General features: G+C 26.3%; 1 protein-coding gene across 2 annotated transcripts; it reads right to left on the bottom strand.

Moving 5' to 3' along the window:
- Nucleotides 1-1,145: 1,145 nt before the first annotated feature.
- On the bottom strand, nucleotides 1,146-21,946 carry c11.1 (maestro heat like repeat family protein c11.1). Of its 2 annotated transcripts, XM_015518230.2 has the most exons (29): nucleotides 21,275-21,937; nucleotides 20,775-20,920; nucleotides 20,350-20,541; nucleotides 18,604-18,793; nucleotides 17,876-18,012; nucleotides 17,474-17,710; nucleotides 17,331-17,409; nucleotides 15,766-15,956; nucleotides 15,584-15,703; nucleotides 13,890-14,091; nucleotides 13,498-13,689; nucleotides 13,121-13,416; nucleotides 12,729-13,001; nucleotides 12,453-12,646; nucleotides 9,726-9,871; nucleotides 9,471-9,652; nucleotides 9,168-9,395; nucleotides 8,943-9,114; nucleotides 8,560-8,695; nucleotides 7,872-8,025; nucleotides 6,231-6,418; nucleotides 6,017-6,154; nucleotides 5,214-5,328; nucleotides 5,002-5,145; nucleotides 4,681-4,869; nucleotides 4,455-4,610; nucleotides 1,977-2,111; nucleotides 1,782-1,884; nucleotides 1,146-1,688 (listed from the first exon to the last, which is right to left on the bottom strand). In XM_015518230.2, the coding sequence occupies exons 1-29, from the start codon at nucleotides 21,327-21,329 to the stop codon at nucleotides 1,555-1,557; spliced, it is 4,824 nt and encodes a 1,607-aa protein (XP_015373716.2). In that variant the 5' UTR covers nucleotides 21,330-21,937; the 3' UTR covers nucleotides 1,146-1,554. The 2 variants fall into 2 exon arrangements, with proteins under 2 accessions (XP_015373716.2, XP_015373717.2); XM_015518231.2 differs by lacking the exon at nucleotides 4,681-4,869 and having other exon boundaries at nucleotides 21,275-21,946.
- Nucleotides 21,947-24,540: the final 2,594 nt, after the last annotated feature.

The raw sequence follows: 24,540 nt of genomic DNA, 5'->3' as shown, positions 1-24,540 counted from the left end.
GTATACAATGCATTTTAAGTTATTAGTTCAGGTCACTGGTCTATGATAGACTAATTACGTCGCTCCCGTCGTCGCGCCACAGCGGCAGTGTTCGAAGTCCGTACTTGTAGTGAAGCCACGCCCATGCGTAGAAGTCGGCCACCGAAGCCTGTTCTTATTTGGAAAAGAGTATAGTATAATTTTAAGCTTAGTCAGTAAGTATAATATAATTTGGTTAAACTCAATATCGATATTACCGATAGTGTTTCGATGGTAAAATTTATATTTAAGGAATATGTGAAGACAGAAAAGAGGTCAGTTGGCGGTAGTCGTTGGCGGGACTCGATTAACCACTGACCACCAGTGTCAGAGTCAGGTGGTGATCGTGTGACTCGATCGCCACTGGACGTCAAAATGTTCAATAAAAGTGCTTATAATTAATTTGTTCGTTTATTTGTGTACGTCGGTTATCGGCGTATACGACACCAGTTAGACTCGTTTTTGTAAAATCCTGGCTTTGCACCTAGTAATAGGCTATTATTATTAATAATACAACTGGGCAACTGGTACATTTGATTGAGGTCAACTGGTACATTTTGCTCTAGTTAGTTTTGGGGGAGTTGGTATAAAAAAAGGTATTTTTGGGGGCAACTGGTACATGCCCTACAATTGGTGTACCGCGGAACACCAGTTGAGAACCACTGACTAGGGTGTAGAACATTTACTTAACAATATTTCAGAATATGGTAACATTAAAATGTATAATTTATGAGGTAAAAATTAAACAAGCTAACATAGATGCATTTAAAACAAATATATTATATAATTCACATAACATAATTTAATAATAATGGAATAGTTTTGATATACATGTTTATTCTCATAAGCAGTTTGTACTATTATTTTTTTGTTTAAATGAAAATGAAAAATAGTATTTTAATAAATGAAACAAAACTAATATTTTATCATCATAAGAATAATATTTGTATAAATTACTTTTATTCGAAAAATAAAAATAATACATTTTTGAAAATTTTAAAAATTAATTGTATAATGCATACGAGATTCTTATAGTATAGATAAGATAATTATCTAAAATCATGGTGACATTGTTCACACAATAAATATTATTGATAATATTGGAAAATATTGAATGTGATAAAATGTTTAAAAACATAGGGATATTTCCCATTATATTATTTTATTTGAAGTAAATGAATCACCATATGATAATGATACTTCTTATACATAATTTAATTTTTTTAATTTGACAGTCACAACTTTTTGTATTATTCATCTCTATATGATTAACTCTATAATCAGAAAGAGATAAATGTATATTCATATACATTCATATTTTAATAAAATAAACATTTAAAAAAAACACACAACCATTAACACACAAAATATTTCAAAACAATAATAGCTTTAAAACAATTGAATACACTTAAATTGTGATTATATTTTACTAATTAAGACTACAGTTTAAAATTGACTATGTCTGAAACTAATATAAATATTTAAATAGAAACAGAAAATAAAGAAGAACATTTATATTTATTAACCTACAAATTTTTATTCATAAAGTTTTCCAAGGCAAGCAACAGCACTAGAACGGACTTTAGGATTTGGATCAATTGTAAGATTTAACATTTTACTTGATATTAAATCGAAAGAAGATTTACTTGGATTTGCTTTATACAACGAACCTAAAAATGTATAAATATAATCATAATATAAAAATATACATATGTAATAAACTAAACAATAACTTGACAGATTATTACTACAGTTATCCTTACCAACAAATAATGCAGCATTGGCCCTTACATCAGGAAAGATGCTTTTTGAGTAAGATACTCCAACCATAGTATACATGTTAACTTGAGATAAAAATTCTTCAGTCTATCAACAAAAGTTTTAAATATAATAATTTATTGAATTAGCTAAATATGAATATTGTTTTAAAATTACTGTATACAATAAATTACACAAACCATAATTTTACACATTTGATTGATAAATTCTGTATATTTCAATCTTCCTTCTTCAATCAAATGATTGTGGGTCATGGTTATCATTTTTTCAGAATGTAATAAGATGCTTATCTTTTTCAATGCATATTTACAGGCCTAAAAATACAATTATAAAATGATTCACACAAAGTATAAATGATAGATTAAAATGTAATAGTCTTAAATGACTTTTTATTGAATGGAAAAATAAACTGCAAAAATTATTTATAATTTGCCTGCGTTAGCCATTTTTCTTTATAAGTACCTATACCTAATATATGGTTAGGAATACAATTATTGAAGATGCAAGAGTAAATAAATTAATTGGATCAAACAAATTAGACAAATGAAAGACATCAAGCACAACACAAAGAGGTGACCAGGAAGAGTTTTATCTTCCTCAAAAAATGATCCAGACCACCAACTGAACAATTAAACAAAATGTGACATAATTTTTATAAGAGCTATGAATTATTAGTTTTATTAATAATTATTATTTTTAAGTACTGATAATTGTTTCCTACAATTTTAATGAAATATAATTTGTGATTAGTAAAAGTAATAAATATTTTACTAATTTTTTTATTGAATTTACTAATTACTAAGTATTTACTATTTACTATTTACTATTGAATAGAAATAAAGGTGGGATCCTCCAAATCATTGCCTAAAATTCTATAGTCAATCAAATATTAATCTGCCTAATACTAATTCAAATCATTTTAATTAAATATGTATTCATAAAAGTAGGTTAAAAATAGCATAACCATTCAGCCATAAAGATGTATATTATAAAAGTCCAATTGTCAAATGTATTATACATCATTGTTAATGTAGTTGTTGAAATGTTAAATAATTAAATAATTAACAAGCTTTAAAATATTTTTTGAAGTAAATATGAAAATATATTAAAGCTTGTTAATTATTCAAAATTTCAAATATATTATCTATTTAGAACCTAGAATATAAAAACTATGTGTTACAAAATGTCAAATGTGAGTTATAGTAAGCTGTTATGTTAAAATTAATTTAATTGTTGACCTGAGTAATTACAGTAGTTTTTTGAAAAACCATACTTAATGTACAAATTATATCTATTCCACTCAGCACCCACAAGAAATAAAATGCTAGTGTCATGCATGTACAGCTTAAATTTTACTTAAAATTTGATTTAGTAGTAACAAATAATTGTTTTAATCGATATACAAGAATAGAATAAATACACAAAAAAAAGGCCGGGAGATATCAAGTAATACTGTATTTCATCAATATTAGAAAAAGAAATTGTAGAAGAAAAATACACTACTTAGAATATAAACTGATGATAGAAGTATTAGAAGTGGATAGATTAAAGCTACAAACCAAACCGAGGGTTGACAATAAAAAAGCGGGTAAGTGGATGTCGCTCTGATGTACATAAGGTGGTGGGGTGGACCTCTGACTAGGGTAGGTTAGATTTGAATGCAATGATAGGTATCATTGTATAGTAAAAACGATTCTGAACAGAGATGATTTGTCAGTCTAAGATATATTATATTTAAATATTGTCATATACCTATTCTATTTTGAAACAAATATTTTATTTTTCAATTAGGACGCATTTTGCATAAGGCATGGTTAAACAATTTTTCCAAAAATATTGCATGTAGTTATCATAATTCATAATACCTGATATTATCATAGATATACATATACCTGGTTTGACGATAAATCGTTATCGTTACGCGATTTCATAAAAATTTAAAACTCAAACGCTCAAAACATTTTTCCTATAATGACGCGTCAAATTTCCTTTATAGCTATTTGAAGAAAAACTTATGGAAAACTTAGTGTTGAATTTGTTAACCTTAGATATAAATACAAACAATTTTATAAATTTTGAATTACAAAATAATTTGCAAATATTCATGGTTTTGACGAATTTTTGTCAATATTTGAACTTCAAATGCTAATAAAAAAAAATTGTGACTAACGATTTTCAATTTTTTTTAGCTACAATAACAACCACTCATAAGGAACCTTGTATTAAATTTTCATGTTTTTTTGGTCATCCAACATTTTTTTACCGACAATCATAAAAATCGAAAATTTCAGTTGTCTATATATAACTCAAAAAAAGTCAAAACATTTTAAAAATTAAACTGTATATTGATAACACTAACATAAACATTTGGTGAAAATTTCAAGTATTTACAGTGATTAGTTTTTGAATTACAACCATATAAAAAAATCGATTTGGTCGAAAATTGGTTTTGCATAAAAATTCCCGTTTTTCTGTCATTTTTTTTTTCGATTTTTTTGAAAACTGTTACTTTTGACCTCTATAATGCACCAAGGATATTCACTTTTACATCAGAAACATATCTAGTTATATACTTATTTTACAAACATCACATTTTAAACAAAGAATGTATCTTTAACATTTTTAATTTAGTATATATTTTCTTGGTAAGCACTAACCTTGACAATATTTGTATCATTTTCACATAAATGCAATAAAAAAGTAACCATGTTGCTATGATGTAATGACATATCCACTTGAATGTTAAATTCTTTTGTTTTTGAACACAATTCACCATAAAGTCTTATGGAAGTATAACGCATCTCACTATTTTCCTATAAGATTTAAATATTTTATGAAATTACAAATGATGCTTACACACAAATCAACAAACTATTTATTTACATTCTCAAAAAATTGTTTTATACGAAATGTCAATGTTGTATAATGCTTTTCAAATTTATCTAATGATAAGTGAGGAACTAATGATATAAGGCCACGTAATGCTTCTAATGTAACATCACTTTGTAGAGTTTGATATTCATCTAGACCTTGCATTAATGCATCGAGTATGTATTGAGACTGATTTTCAGACTAAAAACAAATATGAAAATACAACTAAATAAGATATTAAATATATAACTGTCATTAAAGTAGTACAATCATAAAGAAATGTTTATTAATTTGAAAATGTAAAATAATTAAAATCTTATTCTTTATTTTTACCAAAATTTGCTGATGTTGACAAATTACAGTAAGGCCTTTTAAACAGTACTTTTTTATATCATATGAGGTATCGGTTAAACACTTTAAGAAGATGTTTATTAAATTAGTTGTATATTTAACATCAGATGTTATGGTTTCTGTACACTAAAAATAAATATTTGAATTAATAAATGTATAAATATAATACATTTTATTTCTATAAATATACTTACACATAAACATAATACTACAATAGCAATTCGTTGACATTCTAGTGTGTTATTTAAATTTTGGTCAAAATTATTTATTATATTTGAGATCAATTCAAAATGAGTTTCAACTAAGCCCCTACAGTCAAACAGAATAATTAATTTAGTGATATATTTTGTTTTGTATAGCTCTTGAAATATTTTTAAATAGTATGTAAAAATGTAACTCACATTGTTTTTGAAAAACCTAACATTTATTTTCTTTTATTATCATAATTTTTTTTTTTTTTTAATGAGATAAAAGCAAAAAAAAATTATGTTTAATATAAATTATCAATAAGAATAACAAAAAACAATAAGGTTATAAACAGTTCTAATATATTAAAGATTATAAATGTAATAATAAAATTGACAATTCATTAATAAATAGTTGTGAGAAATAGTAAATGTATCATGTGTCAATTTTTAATATCCTGTACTCTGCTCAAAACAAGAAACTCCTACAACAGAGACTAGTTTTCATTACCGATAGTCAGATCGTAGCCATTGCCCATGGTCCATACATTTAGCTAAGCCATGCTTATGCGCAATAGCTGGTCACCGCTGAAGTTTCTAATTTTGAACAGAGTATAAAAAGTTGGAAAATTATGTGATTTTAATTATTACATTTTATGGTTTATTACATAACTTTTCAAAAGAAATTAATTTAAACACAAAGCAGATAATATTATAAAACTTGTACACAGAAATATTTCTGTCAATCATTTTTTTTTTTTTTTAAATATGTTATTGCTGAAATATTATTTTAAATAAACTAAAAAAATTACTTAATTATGCATGGTCCTAATTTATGCATTATAATATCAACAGTTGTATCCAAGCAATTTCCTGATTGCATTATATGATTGGAACATTCTTCTAATTTAATAGATTTGAATAAATGATATAACGTTTTATGAGCAATTCTAGAACAATTTAAAGTTTAATATTAACAAAAAAAAAGGTAGTTAAATAGGAATATCGTAAAAAAATATGTATTACTTGGCAGGATTGATATCATAAACTTCTTTAAAAGACACAAATAAATTCTTATTAGTTCCTTTTATGGGCGAACGAACATCAATCAATGCAGAAAAAGTTAAAAATATAATATTAAAAAGTTTTGGAAATGAGTTTATGGCTGAATCGTAAGAAATTTGCTTTAAAACTTCATTCAAACCACTAAGTGCCTAAAAAAAAAATACATGTTAAATAAAACATATCATTTAATATTTAAACTAGTATTCATAGGCGTGTCTACGGGTGACTTGATTCTTGATCTTTTGGCATATTTTTTACCGTGGTTGAAACAGAGATTTCTATATGGTTAGTAGTGCTATATAATTGCCATACAAAAAAGTCACAAATATAGATTATAAAATACAGATCGTTGTAGTAAGTAAATAATTTGAATTTTACAAATAGCCTCCCTAGCCATGGAGGTCTGGACAGGCCTATGCTAGTATTTAAATAAATCAATAACATATAAATTTAAAGCAATAAATGAGCAGTTATGATATTAATAATTATACAAAAATAATTATTGATATTGATAATATTTTTTATGCATTACGACAGGTTGTTTTGGATATTATTTGATACATATAGTTAAAAATAAAAATAAATATGTACCTATCAACATTATAATTATAAAGAATTCACAAAAATCCACTAAATATTTCTAATTAGTTTATACAATAAGACAATCCACCATGTCTATACATTTTCCCTAATCACAGAAAAAGTGGACACACAAATCACAACATAGTAGTTTAGAGCTCATAGAAATATGCTAATTATTATTAGTTGATATAAATTTAATATAAAACTGTATTAAACAATTACTGTTATAAGATCTTATAAACCATTAACATACACAATTTATATAAATGTATTATTGGGACTTAAAGATTTTAATGTAAATTATATTTTAATATAATCAATTATTTTGGTTTAATGTTTTCTCCAATAACATTGATAGGAGTAAAAAGTATTTATTAAGTCAATAATAATCGACTTAACCGCTGAACTGGCGGTCATTTCTAATTAATAATTTTAAAATGGACATTTTCTCTGCTCTTGAGGTAATTTTCATGGTCTATATACCGTAATTATAGGAACAGGATATTTTTCAATGTTTATAAAAAAGACAAAAATTACATTTATATTTTACTCTATTAGCATGTATTCTAATAAAATATATAATTATAGTATTATAAATATATTAAAATTTGAGTTCAATACCATAACATTAAACTAATTTAAAAAATGTTTTAATAAAATAACAATACAATATTGTTTTCGTGAACCATTGATTTTAAAATATACAGATAAGCAATTTTAATGTTAACAGTGGAAGCGACTAAATTTATTGAACTACTATCAATAACTTTGATAGCCATTCTTTATAGTTTATATAATAAATCACATTTAATTGTATGAGTATAATTGCAGTTATACATGCAACATGAAACAATTGATGTTAAGTAAATATACAATTTATATCTAGTGGCAAACTGTCCAGGTATGCAACTATACTAGTCTGTCCCTAATTATGTCCTACATGAATAGTCAATGTAATATATTACTTCTTATCACATCTATTATCATCAAAATACACATTTATTAAAAAAGAAAACTCACTGAAATAGGAATTAGTGAAGCAACTGGTTTGTTTAGGAACTGTTTTGTACTTGTGTCATACAATGGTGTTAAGGTAATAAATTCTATAAGTGTATCTATAATCTGGGAACACATTTGATCTTTCCCTAAAGATTGCCAAATAGCACATACAGTCCTGAAATTATTAAGAATTATATTATAAAATATAAATTAATAGATTATTTATAAATATAAAGTTATATTAATATAACACATTGAATTTGAATTTGAACCTACATTTTTTTTAATTTTAATTCATGCATACTTAAATTTACAATAGTCAATAAATAACTATATAATCTGAATTATACAATTAAACTGAAATTTATTAAAATAATAGTAACTTTAAACAATTAGCATGCAGCTATTGGTAAATAAGTAGATTCTACTTGTTTAAAATAATAAACCTAAATTATTTAATCAAAAAAAGAAACATATAACTGAAATTGAAAATTAATAAATTTTGTAAATTTTATAATTCAATATTATTAGTCATATTATTAGTTATTACTTAGGTAGATAATACTATACTAGAAAAATAAAGACACGCGTGCCAATTGTTGAATCATATACATAGGCAATAATGTACATTTTGAAAAAGTACTTAAATTAATTAAATTTAATAAACATGCAACACAAATTATATCAAAAGTGAGTAAAACAGACTTACTTATTAAATGGCAGGCTTTGATTAATAAGTAATTCAATAAAATCAGATTTGATTAACTTTCCAAAAGTAATCAATGATTTTATATTATTTGCCTTAATGATATCATTGGAGTTTTCGAGCTCTTTAAAAAGGTAATCTGTAAAAAAAACTGATCTTAACATTGATTTTATATTAACACATAATATGTAGCGTAGCTGATCGAAAAATTTAAGCCTGCATAATTTAAATTGGTACTTAATATATAAGATAACACAAACATTTTCAAACAGTACACATGGTTCAATATTAAAAAAATATTCTTCTAGTGATAAGAAAAATAATACATTGACATGTTAGACATAAATAAACTAAACAAATACATAGTACATAATATAATATCGTACTTAAAATTTCATTACAGGCCTTCTGATTAAGTTGTTGAGCAACAATTGGGAATAAAATATTTAATATTTCACTAGTTTTGATTTGACATTTTTCTTCATGGTCGTTCAAACCATCAATTAATAATTTACAAAACACAGGTAAATCTGATGGTTTTAATATTTTTTGAATAGCCTAAAAAATTTTCAATTGAAATATATATTTATTATAGAATATTTTTGTAATACCTCCAAGAGATTTATGCATGATTCGGGTTTACTGCTATATAATATTTTATCAACAAATTCAGATTCATTTATATAACTTTCAGTAAAAGTCCCTTTGTATACAGCAGTTATTTTAAGTAAAATATCCAAACATTTAAAAACATTAAGACTTATTTTTATATCCGGCTCGGCAATACGCACACACATTTTTGCAAATAAAGGTGCAGGCGAATTTAAACAAATAGGTAGCTAAAATAAATATATTTAATTAATATTTAACAATTTTAACAATATCAAACATTAAAATTATTAATTAATAACTACATTTGTTAACTGAGGATTACTATGGCTATAATAGCAATTCAAAACACTTTGCAGCAAATAAACAGCAATAAATCTTTGCTGTTTCTTTTGTGATACTATGAACGGATCTAGTATTAGAACAATTTCATCAATTACTTCAAAGGATCCACTTCTTATTATAATCAATTGATCAAGAATTTTACCTAAAAATCAGTTATATTCACAATTTATTAAAAATTAAATCTAAAATATTATATAAAGATCACTGACACTTACATAAATGTCCTATTGTTAACATAGTTTGTTGTTCATCAGTATCTACAATTTCTGACGATGAGAGTTGAAATATCTTTTCAACACACTTTGTTATGATATATGTCCTTGTGCTTAAATCTATAGGTTCAATATGCGGAACTGGTTTACTGTTGATGAATTTCATGAAAAATAAAACATAATATAGTTTGATTTTACCTCTAAATCAATATTACAAATTAAGCGCCTATATCAATATTATTAAATTAAAATTTAAAAAAAGCGGATAAGTCTTGGATGTCGCTCTGCTATACAGTAGATTACTGTAATGGATGGGATTAAATTTGAATGCAATGATAGGTATCATTGTATATGAAAAACGATTCTGAACGGAGATGGTTTGTCAGTCTAGGATATATTATATTTAAATATTGTCATATACCTATTCTATTTTAAAACAAATATTTTATTTTTCAATTAAGACGCATTTTGCATAAGGCATGGTTAATTAATTTTTCCAAAAACATTGCATGTAGTTATCATAATTGATAATACCTTATATTATCATAGATATACGAATACCTGGTTTGAGGATAAATCGTTATCATTATGCGATTTCATAAAAATTTAAAACTCAAACGCTCAAAACATTTTTCCTATAATGACGCTTCAAATTTTCTCTATAGCTATTTAAAGCAAAACTTATGGAAAACTTAGTGTTGAATTTTATAACCTTAGATAAAAATACAAACAATATTATGAATTTTGAACTACAAAATAATTCGCAAATATTCATGGTTTTGACGAATTTTTGTCAATATAAGAAATTAAAATGCTTATAATTCCGGTGGACATTTTTTTTGTGATAAAGATTGAAAAACTTGTAAGGAATCTAATATTAAATTTTTAAATCTTAGTTTAAAAAAAGAAAATTTTTTATTAATTTCTAGCTTAAAATAATTTGTGAATTTTTGTGATTTTTACGTATTTTGTCAAAATTCAAACTTTGAATGCTTATTAAAAAAAATTGAAACAATGAATTTATTTTATTTTTCAACTGCTATTGTAATAATATATTAATAGCCTTGTATTAAATTTTCAAGATTATCTACCTAAAAAATAAATTTTTATCGATTTTAATTTAAAAAAAAACTAATAATGATTGAAAATTGCATATTCCTATGAATAGTTCAACTTAAGTTAAATTTTTTTTTAAATTTCATGGTGGATATAACATAGGTACTTATATAAACATTCGATGAAAATTTCATGTATCAGTGGTCATTCGTTTTAAAGTTGCATCAAAATTGATTTTTTCGAAAAATTATTGTACGTAAAATTTCCTGTTTTTCCGTTAATTTTTAGTTTGTTTATCCCGATTATTTAGAAAAATAATAAGAATTTTTTACTTTTGATCCCCCAAAGTATCAACTACTTTCTGATTTAACAAGGTACTGAAGTTAAAAGTCAAAGCATTTTTACTGCCCCAAAACGTAATGGCAAACACAAAAAAAAATATTCATGGTTTTGACGAATTTTTGTCAATATTTGAACTTCAAATGCTAATAAAAAAAAATTGTGCCCATGTATACTTATAATTTTTTATTCACTATAAGAATAACTTATGAGGAACTTTGTATTAAATTTTCAAGTATTTTGATAGGGCCATAAAATTTTTATCGACACTTCAAAAGAAAATTTTCAGGAAAATTTTTTAGAAAAATTGAAAATTTCAGTCAGTTTGAGATATTTATAGACAAATATCTCAAAAAATGTCAAAATATTTTGAAAATTAAATCATGTAAAGAAAATGCCAATCTAAATAACTGGTAAAATTTTCAAGTATCTACTTATACTTTTTGAATAATAACAAATATTTAAAATCGTTTCAGGATAAATCGTTAACGTTACGCTATTTTGTAAAAATTTAAAATTCAAACGCACTTAAAATTTTCCTATAATGATGCTTCGAGTTTTCTCTATAGCTACTTGAAGGAAAACTTAGTTTTGTATTTTTAATCCTTAGTTATAAATGAAAAAATTTTATGATTTTTCAACTTCAAAATTACTTGCAAATTATCGCATTTTCGACAGATTTCGTAAAAATTTGAACTGTAAACGCTTATAAAAAAAATTGTGACTAATGATTTTTAAATTTTTTTTAGCTACAATTAGAACAACTCATAAGGAACCTTGTATTAAATGTTCATGTTTTTTTGGTTGTCCAACATTTTTTTACCGACACTTCAAAAAAAAATCGAAAATTTCAATGGTCTATAGATAACTCAAAAAAATTCAAGTTTTTGAAAATTAAACTGTATATATATATATATAACACTAACATTAACATTTGGTGAAAATTTCAAGTATTTACAGTGATTAGTTTTTGAATTACAACCATATAAAAATATCGATTTGGTCGAAAATTGGTTTTGCGTAAAAATTCCAGTTTTTCTGTCGTTTTTTTTTTTGTTTTTCTCGATTTTTTTGAAAACTGTTGGAAAATTTTTACTTTTCACCTTTATAATGCACCAAGGATATTCACTTTTACATCGGAAACCACCCCCAAAGTTTGAAATTGAAGCATTATTTTGACTAGTTATGCTGTACACAGACACAAAAACAAACATAAAAAAAAAAACACACATCATTGTAAAATCAATACATTCATCACTTCGTTCAGAGTCTAAAAAAACATACATCATTGTAAAATCAATACATTCATCACTTCGTTCAGAATCTAAAACTTACATATAAGATGCCAAAACTTGATAATATATAAAATCTGATATTAAATTTGAGTTTATTATTTGATGTACTAAGTTTTTAATGACAGTATCACGAATAATTGCTAAATTTGGTATAGTGTCACTAATCTCAACATTACTCATAACATTTGCCAAGACTTGGAGGCATTCGACTAATGATTTTTTAGTTTCCAAATTCTACAACAACAAAAAAATGAAATAGAATTATAAGGATATTTTTTTTTTTAATTGGTTAAAAAATATATATACACAAATATACCTTTGTTAAAGTAATTTGGTGAGTGATCAATATGACAATATCATACATGCTATAAATAACACTTTGAAGCTTTCCATTCTTCACTATATCAGGTATAATTATGGAAATTGCAGATCGAATTTTATCTCTATTCACTTCATTACCTTTGTCCCTAATTAGGACTAAAAATTTATTTGGCTGTTTGGTTAATTCAGATTTGGTAAACTCTAATAATTTGTTCACCACTATTCCAGTATGAGCTTGGCTTAGAACACCAATAGCTCTAGAAAACTCCTATTAAATAAATATTAACATTTGCAATCCAAAAATAATAATTTCAACTTGTAAAAAAATATATATATTTATATTAAGTACTTTTGGTGACTAAACTAAAAATAAAAAATTAAACTTACATGACTATTTTCAAATGACATTTTTAAAAGAGTTTGAAAAATGAAATATAGTAATTTTTTTGTAAGAGATAATTCATCAGAATCGAAATAAGCAGCAACATATGATATTATTTTAATCATTAAAAACATATCTGAAGAGAATATTTTTGTATTTTCACTGGTTTTTATTAGTTCATCAAACAGTTGACCAACTAATGCTAAGCACCAATATTTATTAAGTGTACATTCGTCTAATATAATACTGAGTCTACTTAACAAAACAACTTCCCATTCTTCTTCACTTTTTTCAAACGCAGCTATTAAATAAAATTTAGCAATATAAAATAAAATAGTTTTATTATTTATAAATAAAATATAAATTTAATTTTAATACATACAATCTAGAAAGGTAGTCAGCACTTCAGCATGTTTTGTCCAAAACTCTTTTTCATTATCAGACAAATCGTGAAAACCATAATTTAATAGGAAGTTTATAACATAACTGCCTCTGTTATCTCTGAATGGTTGACATAATAAGAAAAGACATCGTACAATTATCAAATCTTGTTCTGTTTCAAATTTTATAGATCCTAAAATAAAATATATTTTAACAATCTAGCACATAAAAATAAAATAAGCTATTTAATAAATCTTGTTTTATTAAATAAAGTATGCATACACATCTTTAACTAACAATTCATTTTTAAATACAATCATAATAAAGATAATAAAAATAAAATATTAAATACATGTGTCAATATTACATTAATGGCTCATTAAGCCAACTTACTTAAATGTGATTTGGTAGCCATGTGTGCTAAAGACCGTGTAATTGATGGTACAGCATTTTCATATTCATTACTAAGTAAAAATATTAATAACTTATTCCAACATAAAACTTGTACTGGCTCTATAGATGTACAAAGAATATATATTGCATCTTCACAAGTTTGTTTTATTAAGAGTCCATCATTATCAGTAGAATATTTACTCTAGAACAATAAAATATTTTATTTAATACATTAAATTAATTTTAATTTTAATAAGAAGTTCATTATTATGTAATTTTATTTAAAATATATAGCACATCAACAATACTAATGTATGATATGCCTAAATGCAACACAGATAGATGCAACTATCTATAAATAGCTTATATACTTTTATTATTTTATTTTAAGAGTAAACTACATAGATTTATGTCTTTGTATTATAAGTACATAATATACCAAATTTAAGATCAGCATATCACGTTTAATTTTATTGGTTTAAAAATTAGAGTGAATCGACCTATTATGAAACATGATGTTACAACTATTAGGAAACTTGACATTGTCTGTGTTTATATTTTGGGTTCATAATAGGTTGATTCACTCTAATTTCTAAACAAACAAAGCTAAACATGATCTACTGAGAGTAGATTTGCTATATTTAGCACTTGTAAGATGGAGACAACTAATGTGCAGTATTTTTTTTGTTTATAGAATATAGTTACATTCTATAAAAATCTATATTTCAATATATAATATTAACATTAACTAATATTTAAATAGCTTGATTTATTTTTTTAAATATCACAATTTTATTTATTTTTATTTTTCAAAAGATCATTAGATATTCTTGCTTATAATATTGAACGCAACAAATTACTTGTATTATTATTAGTTAAATTTATTATTTTATTAAGTATGCAAATACATTATTTTGTAACACTATAGTTAGCATCGTGTTGTCAGACACGCAGATCAGCTGGCGATGGTGGCTTATATTATACTGTAGTCACTCAATAATTCGAAAAAAGGCGATGATGAATTTATAATGGCGCCAACTGCTCAGAAAAAAATAAGCTAAATAATAGTAAGAATAATAATAATATTTTTATGTAATCTATGGCAATCATTTAAATAAATATATTTAATGAAATAAATCATTTATTTAAAATGTTTCTGAGTCAGAACACCGAAAAAACGGTTTGTATATATGCCAGAAAATAAAACGAAGAATGTTATGTATCATAAAGTATTAGAATAATAAACACTAAGTTCAAGTTGTTTTTAAAGTCATATTTGATGGCTAGGATTATTGGTATAAGTTGCAACCCATTTGATTAATCAACAAAATTATGATAGAACAAGTGAAATAAGAATTCACGAATAGCGTAATCCTTTTTTTTTTATTATTATTAGCTTATAGTGTTTATCATAAAAGTAGATTATTATACTTAAGAAGTTATTAAAATACATTTTTCTTTAGTTATTACAAAGAGCGTCTTAACACAATTTAATGTACAATAAGATTATAAGTAAAAAATAAAATCTATATCCATCAAATACACACATCAAAATTCTCAATCTCATATTTAAATACACATTTAAAAAAAATATTACGCTAATTTGATAATATATCATATAGATAATGTGAATAAATCATTTTTAGTATACTAATAATATAAAATATTTATTAAATACTGTTTTATTGACTTACATTTGACGAACTATAATAACAAATATTTTTTATCAAAAACTCAATGAAATAATCATCCTTTTCAGTTAAATGTCCTTGATATGCAAAGCATATAAAAATTTTTACTAGTAAGTTCTTCATCTGAAAATTGATTATTAATTTTCAAAATTATATTAAATTAAAGTAAAATCTTTAATAAATACCTGAAATGAGCTATTGTTTTTCAACAGATCATACAAAATCGGAATAATTTCTGAAGATTTCACTTTGATACTCTGATTGGAGGCATTTAATAAATGCGATGCAATCAATAAAGCACCCATTCTTCCTTGTTCTGAACTAGATTTTAGATCTCGTAATATCAGTTCACAAATTTTGTCACCAAAATGTTTACCTAACATAAAAACTTACGTCAGATCAATCAAAATTATAGAGCATTTGTGAAACACACATTTTATTATTGAATGATATGACTGTGTTTATTAATATTTTGATTTATAGTAAAAATATACCTATGAGTTATTTAAATAGATTACTTAAGTATTAATGCAAAATTATTTATTGTTTGATTTTAAAACTATGGTTCTTCAAAAATCTAAAACAAAAAATATATTTTATTTTTCCTTCGATATCTTAACTTGAATTTGTAAAAGACCTTTGTTAAAATCTCAAGAAAATAATTTAGGACAATTTTTATAATGTCCGTAGAAAAAATTCAATTTTATATCCAATAAATTGTATTATTATAAAACTTTAACTAAAACTTAATTAATAAACTATTCATAGGCAACGTCAATGCAATCTTTTATCGCTCATTAATTTAATTTGTATTTGAATTATTAATGTCAATTAATGGCATATGCTGTCAGAAAGCCAGTAGATACTTATAAATAGCCTATCCATAGTGTTATTTAATCCATACTATAACAGAAATGTTAAGGGTTATAATATCATTAATTTAATATAAAATAAATATTATGATTTATTACCAACGAAATCAAAAATTAACATATTATAGATTACATTTTTAAATACATATTTATTTAAGCTATTAATATAAAAAGATAAAATATAATATAGGTTGTTTCATTCAGAACGCCAGATTTAATCTTGTTATAACTTTATTTAAAAAATTTATTCAGAACAAAAAAATTATGTCAACCTGTAGCATATATTCTCCAATTTAAGTGTGAAATATCACACCTGGCATATGTTCATATCAGCTTTGCTGTCAAGCTTCTGTTTGGATCACAAAATTTGTTATCCCTAGATGACACATCTCCAGGTTTAGTTCACCAATGACACGACAAATGTTCTTCTTTAAATTCTTCAATTATTCGTGGTTTGTTTCCTTAGACATGAGTTTTGATGTAACCCCAAATGGTTATGTCCGATAACGGTTTCAGCAGGATGGCGCCACTTCACAAACCGCTTGTACAACAATCATGTTATTACACGAAAACTTAAGGGCTGACTTCTATCACAATGTGATGATCAGAACTGGCCTCCCAGATTGTGTGTTCTAACTCTAATGTATTTTATCCTTTGGGATCACGTCAAAGCTTATGTCTAAGAAAATTAACCATGAACAATTGATGAACTTAAAGAATAAATTTGTCGTGTCATTGGTGAACTAGACCAGGTGATGTGTCAGCAAGTGATACCAAATTTATGGAACCAAACAGAAGCTTGGCAGCAAAGCTGAATCTTAGTGAAACACTCTATATAATTTTCTATTAATTCACCAATTAACAAGATAAAATAATACCTAAATAAGTGTAACATCTTAGAACTTCGGAATGATTTTTAATAGACATCGGAAAATCATAATCTGGCATTACAATAACCTGCAAATAAAATAATTCTTAGATTAAGATAATTTAACCATAATTTAAAAATAATTATAATTACCATTTCATGTAATATTGTAAAAAGATTATCTATTACAGGTTCAAGCATAATTTCCGGTATAACAGATAAAAAACTTGCCAAGTACTGTGAAACCCAATACCGAGACATACCCATAGAAAGACATTTTTTATACAAGCTTAGTATATTTGTCAAAATCGGTATACAATCTCTAATTAATGTTTCTATACTCATTAGCATAACAATTGAGCTTAAAGCATCAAGAATCTGTTCAATCAGCTGTAAAATAAATAAAAAAATTACATTAAACAGACCAAACATTAAAGGAATATAAAAGATTATACTTAGAAAAATGACTTATAGCCAGGGGTGTCATTTAAGAGAAGAGCAAGTTGGGCATTTAAGTTTATAACATTAAGTAAAAATAAAATGTTTAATATAAACCTTCATATCTTTGGAAATTAACCAGACATCATTAATTATTTTGTATATTTCTTCTAATTTAGGTGACAAATTTTGTTTAATTTCATTTATATCTGATGGTTCACATTCAATAACAGATGCACAAACCTGACCAATTGCTAAAAATAAAATAAATATTATAGTTAATACATATATTTTGTGATAGATTAGATTAAACAATTTTAGTAACATTTTATGATAATCATATTCGATTTTATATCATTCTATAATTTTTAGATATCGATGGTTGCACGCCAAAAGAGGATAAGCAACACATATCAGGGTTTTCAAGAGAGCGAAAAAACGATAATTATATAATTCATGCTAATTTCATTTGGGCTCTAGAAACGTCGCTTAAATCTTAAGTCTTTTAGACTTAACATATTATAACAGTCGCTTGAATTCTAAGTTTAAAAATTTGACAACTCATAAAAAATTGTCACACTGCTGTACCATTAAAATATTATAATACATCTATATCTCCACCAACTAATAATAGTAAACATTTTGCTTATCCCCTTTTGTTGCGCAACCATTGATATTATCAAAATATATACATAAAAATAAACAAAATTATCACTATATTATTAATGTATTGGTCATTTAGGTAACTTTCTAATAACCCTCGGACACAATAAATTGTATAATTTATAAGGGCTTAACAATAGAGTATAATACAAAGTATATTAATAAATGTAAATATTACAAACCTGTGACATGGATTTTACGCAAAGCATCTGATTTGGTCAGGAGCAAAATCGAGCAAATAGCTGATAAGAATGGATCAACAAAGTTAATAAATTTAAGAGGGTGATTTGAAGCAAGGTGTCCCAAAGAGTATATAATAGAAGGATGTGGAGGAATGCCTTCTTTTAAATGAGACATAAGGTTTTGTATAATCTATAGACAGAAAATTCAAAATTATTAGTCAACTGTACTCTTTTCACAATAAGAATGTAACATATGTTGACCCTAGTGATTAGTTTTATTTATAATTGCACTAATATTCTACCTGCAATCAATATTATATTTACAATATATACATGGTGATTAGTATACTCGACAGCATAATAGGACATAACTTTTTAAAATGTATTAAAAAATGGTTACATATTCACTGTGGATAAAGTATGATATAAATAGTCAAAGATTAGTGATAACAATAGAATATACATTTGGGTTAAACCTAATAGTATATACTATAATATGATTTAACTTTTGGGAACACAATTACGTATATTTGGCAAATAACAAAGGAATCGATTAATATAACACGATTTTGTACTAAACAGGCATTAACATAGTAAAATGTATAATTAAACATTTATTAAAATAACCTAATCTTAATTAAATGTTTGGTTATTACTAGTTATCGCAACTACCTTTCTTTCTACGGCGTAATTTAAAAAAATGAATTAAAAATTATGATAACTAGGAATACAATACAAAATTAGAAATTATTAATTAGCTTGAGGAAGAAAATACTCAACTATGCAATTTAAAATGCCTATAAATGGATTATTGTACTTTTGGCGCCACATGAATTCACCAAATAATTGTCTAGATGTTGACAGGCTATATCACTATGTTTTTTGTTGTGCCATTTAGAGAATCCCCAAAAGGCCAAAACCTTTTGACATTTTATGTGTGAGCACCAGTTAGAAGACTGATAAAATTATAAGTTCAATTAACGGTTAAATGTTTAAGCCCAGCATTCTGTAGTTCACTAATTTTATAGCCACGTCAATAATATTGGAATAAATAGTTGTACCTTGGTTTGTGTTGTATTTTATTGCTTGTATAAGTGTAGACACTATAATATCTTTAACACCAACTGAAAAGCATTTGATCGTTTTCTGACAACTGCCCCCATTGTTGAGGTGAATAACCAACTTTATTTTTACATATTTTAAAAAAACTTATCGATTTCTACAATTTTGCCAAGGCCACCAATTTTAACCTAACTGAATTGTTTATTTATTATCGAACAGTTAGGTATCTGGTATGAGGTAGTCTCAATAATCGATAAGTACCAATTTTTTTGTCAGATTATAAACCAATCAATATATTTTACGATTAAAAATGAATCAATTATTATTTTACCCAATAATCAAACTCATATTATAGTTAAACATCTTTAAAACAATAAATAAAAAAAATATGGTTTAAAAATAAAGTGGTTAATGCTTTAGAATTATGATAAAAATTAAAAATTATAATTTTCCTATAGTTTTCTGATAGTTTAATATGATAAATATATCAAAATATTAATGTAAATTTTATATTTATACTAGATATTTATTTTATTTTTAAGTTGTTTATAAAAGTAAACATTATTGTATAATAATAATGCAACACCATAAAAATAAAATAAATTTAAAAATACTGTATCATATATTAAAAAAGGTGTTGTTGATAAGCAACAAATGCAATCATATTTTACCAATATACTTTACCTGATCAGATCTTCCTCGGCCTAAGATGATCAGCATATCTGATGCTGGGAACTGAGAGTCTGAGGATTTAAACATTTCATTTGTGGCAAATTGGACCAAATTATTTGTAAGCTCTACATCAAAATCATCATAGTGGCTTTCACAAAGTTGTTTCATAGCAGATAGTAAGCTTTTAGATTCAACGACACTCAACTGAAAACAATAGCCATCAAATACAAGTTACTAAAAACTAACAAGATACTACAAATTAAACAGTATATTATTAATAAAATTTTTTGGTTATTTTTTCTAAAATTTAATAATATTTTTTTATGCTTTCTAATCATTATTTAGCTTAGACAATAATACAATATAAAATAAAAAAAATATTTTTCAACTGTATAATTACTAGTTAGTTAATATACTTAAACAAACATTATAATTACCGAATTTTGAAGTTTATAATGTATCATATTTTGAACAATTAGAGTGGAGTGAGATTTTGATAAGGTTTGAAGAGAAGCTAGAACTGAATTCAATACCATTTCATCTCTTTCCTCAGTTATCATATGAAGTAAACGGTCAATAGTACCTAATATGCATGCAAAATATTATAATCAATTATAGAAATATTAATTTTTAAAAATATATATAAATCATTGTATATTTTTTCTAAATATCAACGTCTCTAGGATAATGCATTATCATCTTGAACTATTACAACAACACCTAGCAATCACATCCAGGCAGTGGAAATAAGATTTACAACCTCCTCTTTCCTTAACTTTACACGGAAGTACAAACAGCGAGAGCTTTGCCACCGACCAGATATTTCGGTGTCCGATCATCACCAACATGAGCTCAACTGAAGCGATTTTTATAAATAACAAGCCACGATATGTGATCACTAAGTGCTGTAATGGACGGAAAGATGAACGTTACTCACTCTGCATGCTGAGGTTTCGGTCGTCAACCATGTCGCTGGAAGTCGGTTCCTCCATGGCACGCGGACGAATGGAATGCGTGACAGAGGCAGACAGACGGGGAAACGCGACGACGGAAACACAAGAAAACCAACCACGAAACGACACGTGTACGAGAAGAAAACCGTCGAGAAACGATGGACTGCTCACTACTACCGTAGAATGCGAGTGTCGCGCAGTACGCAGCGAGACGGTGACGGGCGTGACGACAGACGTACGGCGGCGTGGCGTCGTCTGGACGACTGTTGGAGGCGCACACCGACGGCGGGAAACATAAATCGTAACGCGATTGCGCTGTACCCGATCGTCCTCCGCCGCAGCCGAGCACGCGCACGTACGTCTTCTCTAAGCTTTTCCACCGGAAACTACGACAACGGCGGCGGCGGCGGTGGCGGCGGAGGCTCACACCTGCAGATATTTCGAGAATATTTCCCTGACGACCACCCGTCAAGGTAATAGCTACAAAACAGTCAATATAGGTATAACATTATTCGTGGGTACGGAGGTCCTGCTTCTTTACGACGACGACGATCCAGAAACGGCAGAAACGATGATAATACGCGTGTTTACACGATTTTACGCCACTATCTAGCGCGATTCGTGATACGACTGTTTTTTTTTTTTATCGTCCTACGACGGGGTGATAAGGACACTCGACCTTCGACCATATTAGCTTATATGGTCGAAGCTCTCGACGGACACTTGTCGCGCCGCGAACATCCGTCGTGATAACCGGCTCCGATTGCCCCCCCCCCCCCATGGTATTATGACAGACGTGCCATTAAAATTAATTAAAATATACAGGAGAATTACGGAACCGGATTGGCCCATCGAGTTACTTATCGAGTTTATTCAGTTAATAATATTTATCTCGTTGAGCCGCTGACTGGAAATAATATTATATAGGTATGCTAAGGGTTTAAAATCGAAAAAAATGGAGACTAAATATTATAAACGCACGTTACATAACGTATAACGGTACAGGGCCGTAGCTAGGAATTTTCTATGGAGAGGGTCCATACCTCTTTTATCCTGCCACTTAAGAGGACGTTTCACCCGCATTTGTTGTCTCCGTCTTACAAGTGCGTAACATTGCAAAAACTGTTTCGCGCAGGAAAGAACCGAGAAAGATACAGTTATAACTAAGAAACAAAATTTTCACCACATTAAAAAGGAGAATTTTGTCAGTGCAATATCGTTTTTATTTTTAAAAGGTTAACTTGGCACAAAATATTATTTTTCAACAATAAGCTGACGCCCGACATAGTATAAACCGAATTCGCCAAATCAACGAAAATAATATCGATATCGCCGCCGAAGCAATAATAATAATAATAATAATATACGAGTCGAGCGTAGGCGTACGCGTGGGAAACCAATAAAGTACAAAGTCGTCAACGTTTACGTCGTTTCAATAATAATAATAATTATATAATTCGGAATTATTATCGTTGACGTCGTCATCGTCGTCGTATGTCTGCATCAGCGTATAAAGTATATTATATTTGTATAATAGCCACCTCTGCAGCGAAGTATAAATGTATTTATTTATTTTTATTTTTATATTAATATTGACATTATAAGTCATTCGTTTGTACTTTCTACTTTGTTACGTAAATTAAACTCGAATTCGGTATTCCGGGAAATCGAATCGTTTAGGTAGGTATATTGTGTGTTTGTTATACACACATAAGAGTATCAGACACGCACGCGCACACTTAAAGTGCGCATTATGTAATAACGATTTAGAAAAACATTCGTATGGGTATACGTCTTATATTGGATGTGTGATATATTTTTAGTATAACCAATTTCGCCTTTAGTTGTTAGCAAATAGGTTTATTATATTCTTAAAAGACCAATGGGTGGCAATTATTTTTTCTTTTATAAAATATAGATACATTTTTATGATAATTATATCTTCAAAAATAATAAATAAACATTTTCCTAGTATACATTTGTATATATATATATATATATATATATATATTATATTATTATACTTCGATATCAGAAAATAATATTGTTTCAAAATTTTTATATTTTTTAATACGATTAATTAATATTTGTTATAATATAATATTCTATTATACCTCTACATTACCATTCTAGATTCATCAATATAAATTGCAATACAGATGACGGTATCTTGGTATATCGGTATAGTAATTTGGGGTGGACCTTCAAAAACTGCTTTGAATTCTTAAAGGATACAAAAATATTGTATAATTTGTCTGTTCGAAAAATCTCTAATTGGGTTTTCCTCTTTCAATTATAAAGGGTTTAACATGCTACCTACCACTTCAATATAGGTATAAGGTATAACTCTATCGAACAAAATGAAAATTTTAATTTCAAACAATAAATCTACTTATTTCTTCTTTGAGGGGAATGACAACAAAATCATAAAGGAAATAAAATCAATTTTATAACATTAAAGTCAATTAAATACATATAAGTACACGATTTAGAAAATGCATTATAATAACATATGGGTCCTATCATTGATGTAGGTTTTATAAATCATAATGACATAATGTACTATATAACTATTGTATAAATAACTTATTATTTAATGAATTATGTTAATGGTTTTATATCATGTATTTTAATAAATGGTTATTTTTTTTTTGCTTTTATATCATTTCACCATTTTTACATATTCAATAATCATATAATTGACAAGAATTCCATAACCCACCGACCTACCGTCACCACCTCAATCTCATATTAATGAGGTACCTAAGTAAATTTATGTGATGCATTTACAAATTATTTTTACTTTTCGATAAAAAGTCGAAAAAGTCAACATAAAAAATATGGATGTGATTTAAGTTTAAATTATAAGCCAATGGTATTTTAGTGAGTACTATTAAATAAATCTGTAAGTAAAGAGAATAAAATCCTAAAACATATATGTATTGATTTTGAAGCAGGGAAACTACTTCAATCTTCAATTTTATATTAAATTTATAATAGACAAATTGAATCTAGTTGGTACATAGACAGAGGCGTATTTAGGCACAGGCCCTATAGGCCCGGGCCTAGAGCGGCAACATTGGAGGGCGGCAAATTTCAACAATTTTTTTTTACAAAATTGGAAAAATTATTTTTCATTTGATGAAATCAAACTCAACTAATTTTTGTTCGCTCAAAATTAATCATATATCTACATATATCTCAATGTATTTTTTTAATATAATATTATAATATAATAAATTGTATATTT

This window comes from Diuraphis noxia, unplaced genomic scaffold, assembly GCF_037042655.1.
Source record: "Diuraphis noxia isolate RWA-SAM2 unplaced genomic scaffold, SU_Dnox_SAM2 contig0001, whole genome shotgun sequence".
Taxonomy (NCBI): Eukaryota; Metazoa; Arthropoda; class Insecta; order Hemiptera; family Aphididae; genus Diuraphis; species Diuraphis noxia.
Note: the sequence above shows the minus strand (reverse complement) of the source record. Positions and strands in the feature narration are given on the sequence as shown.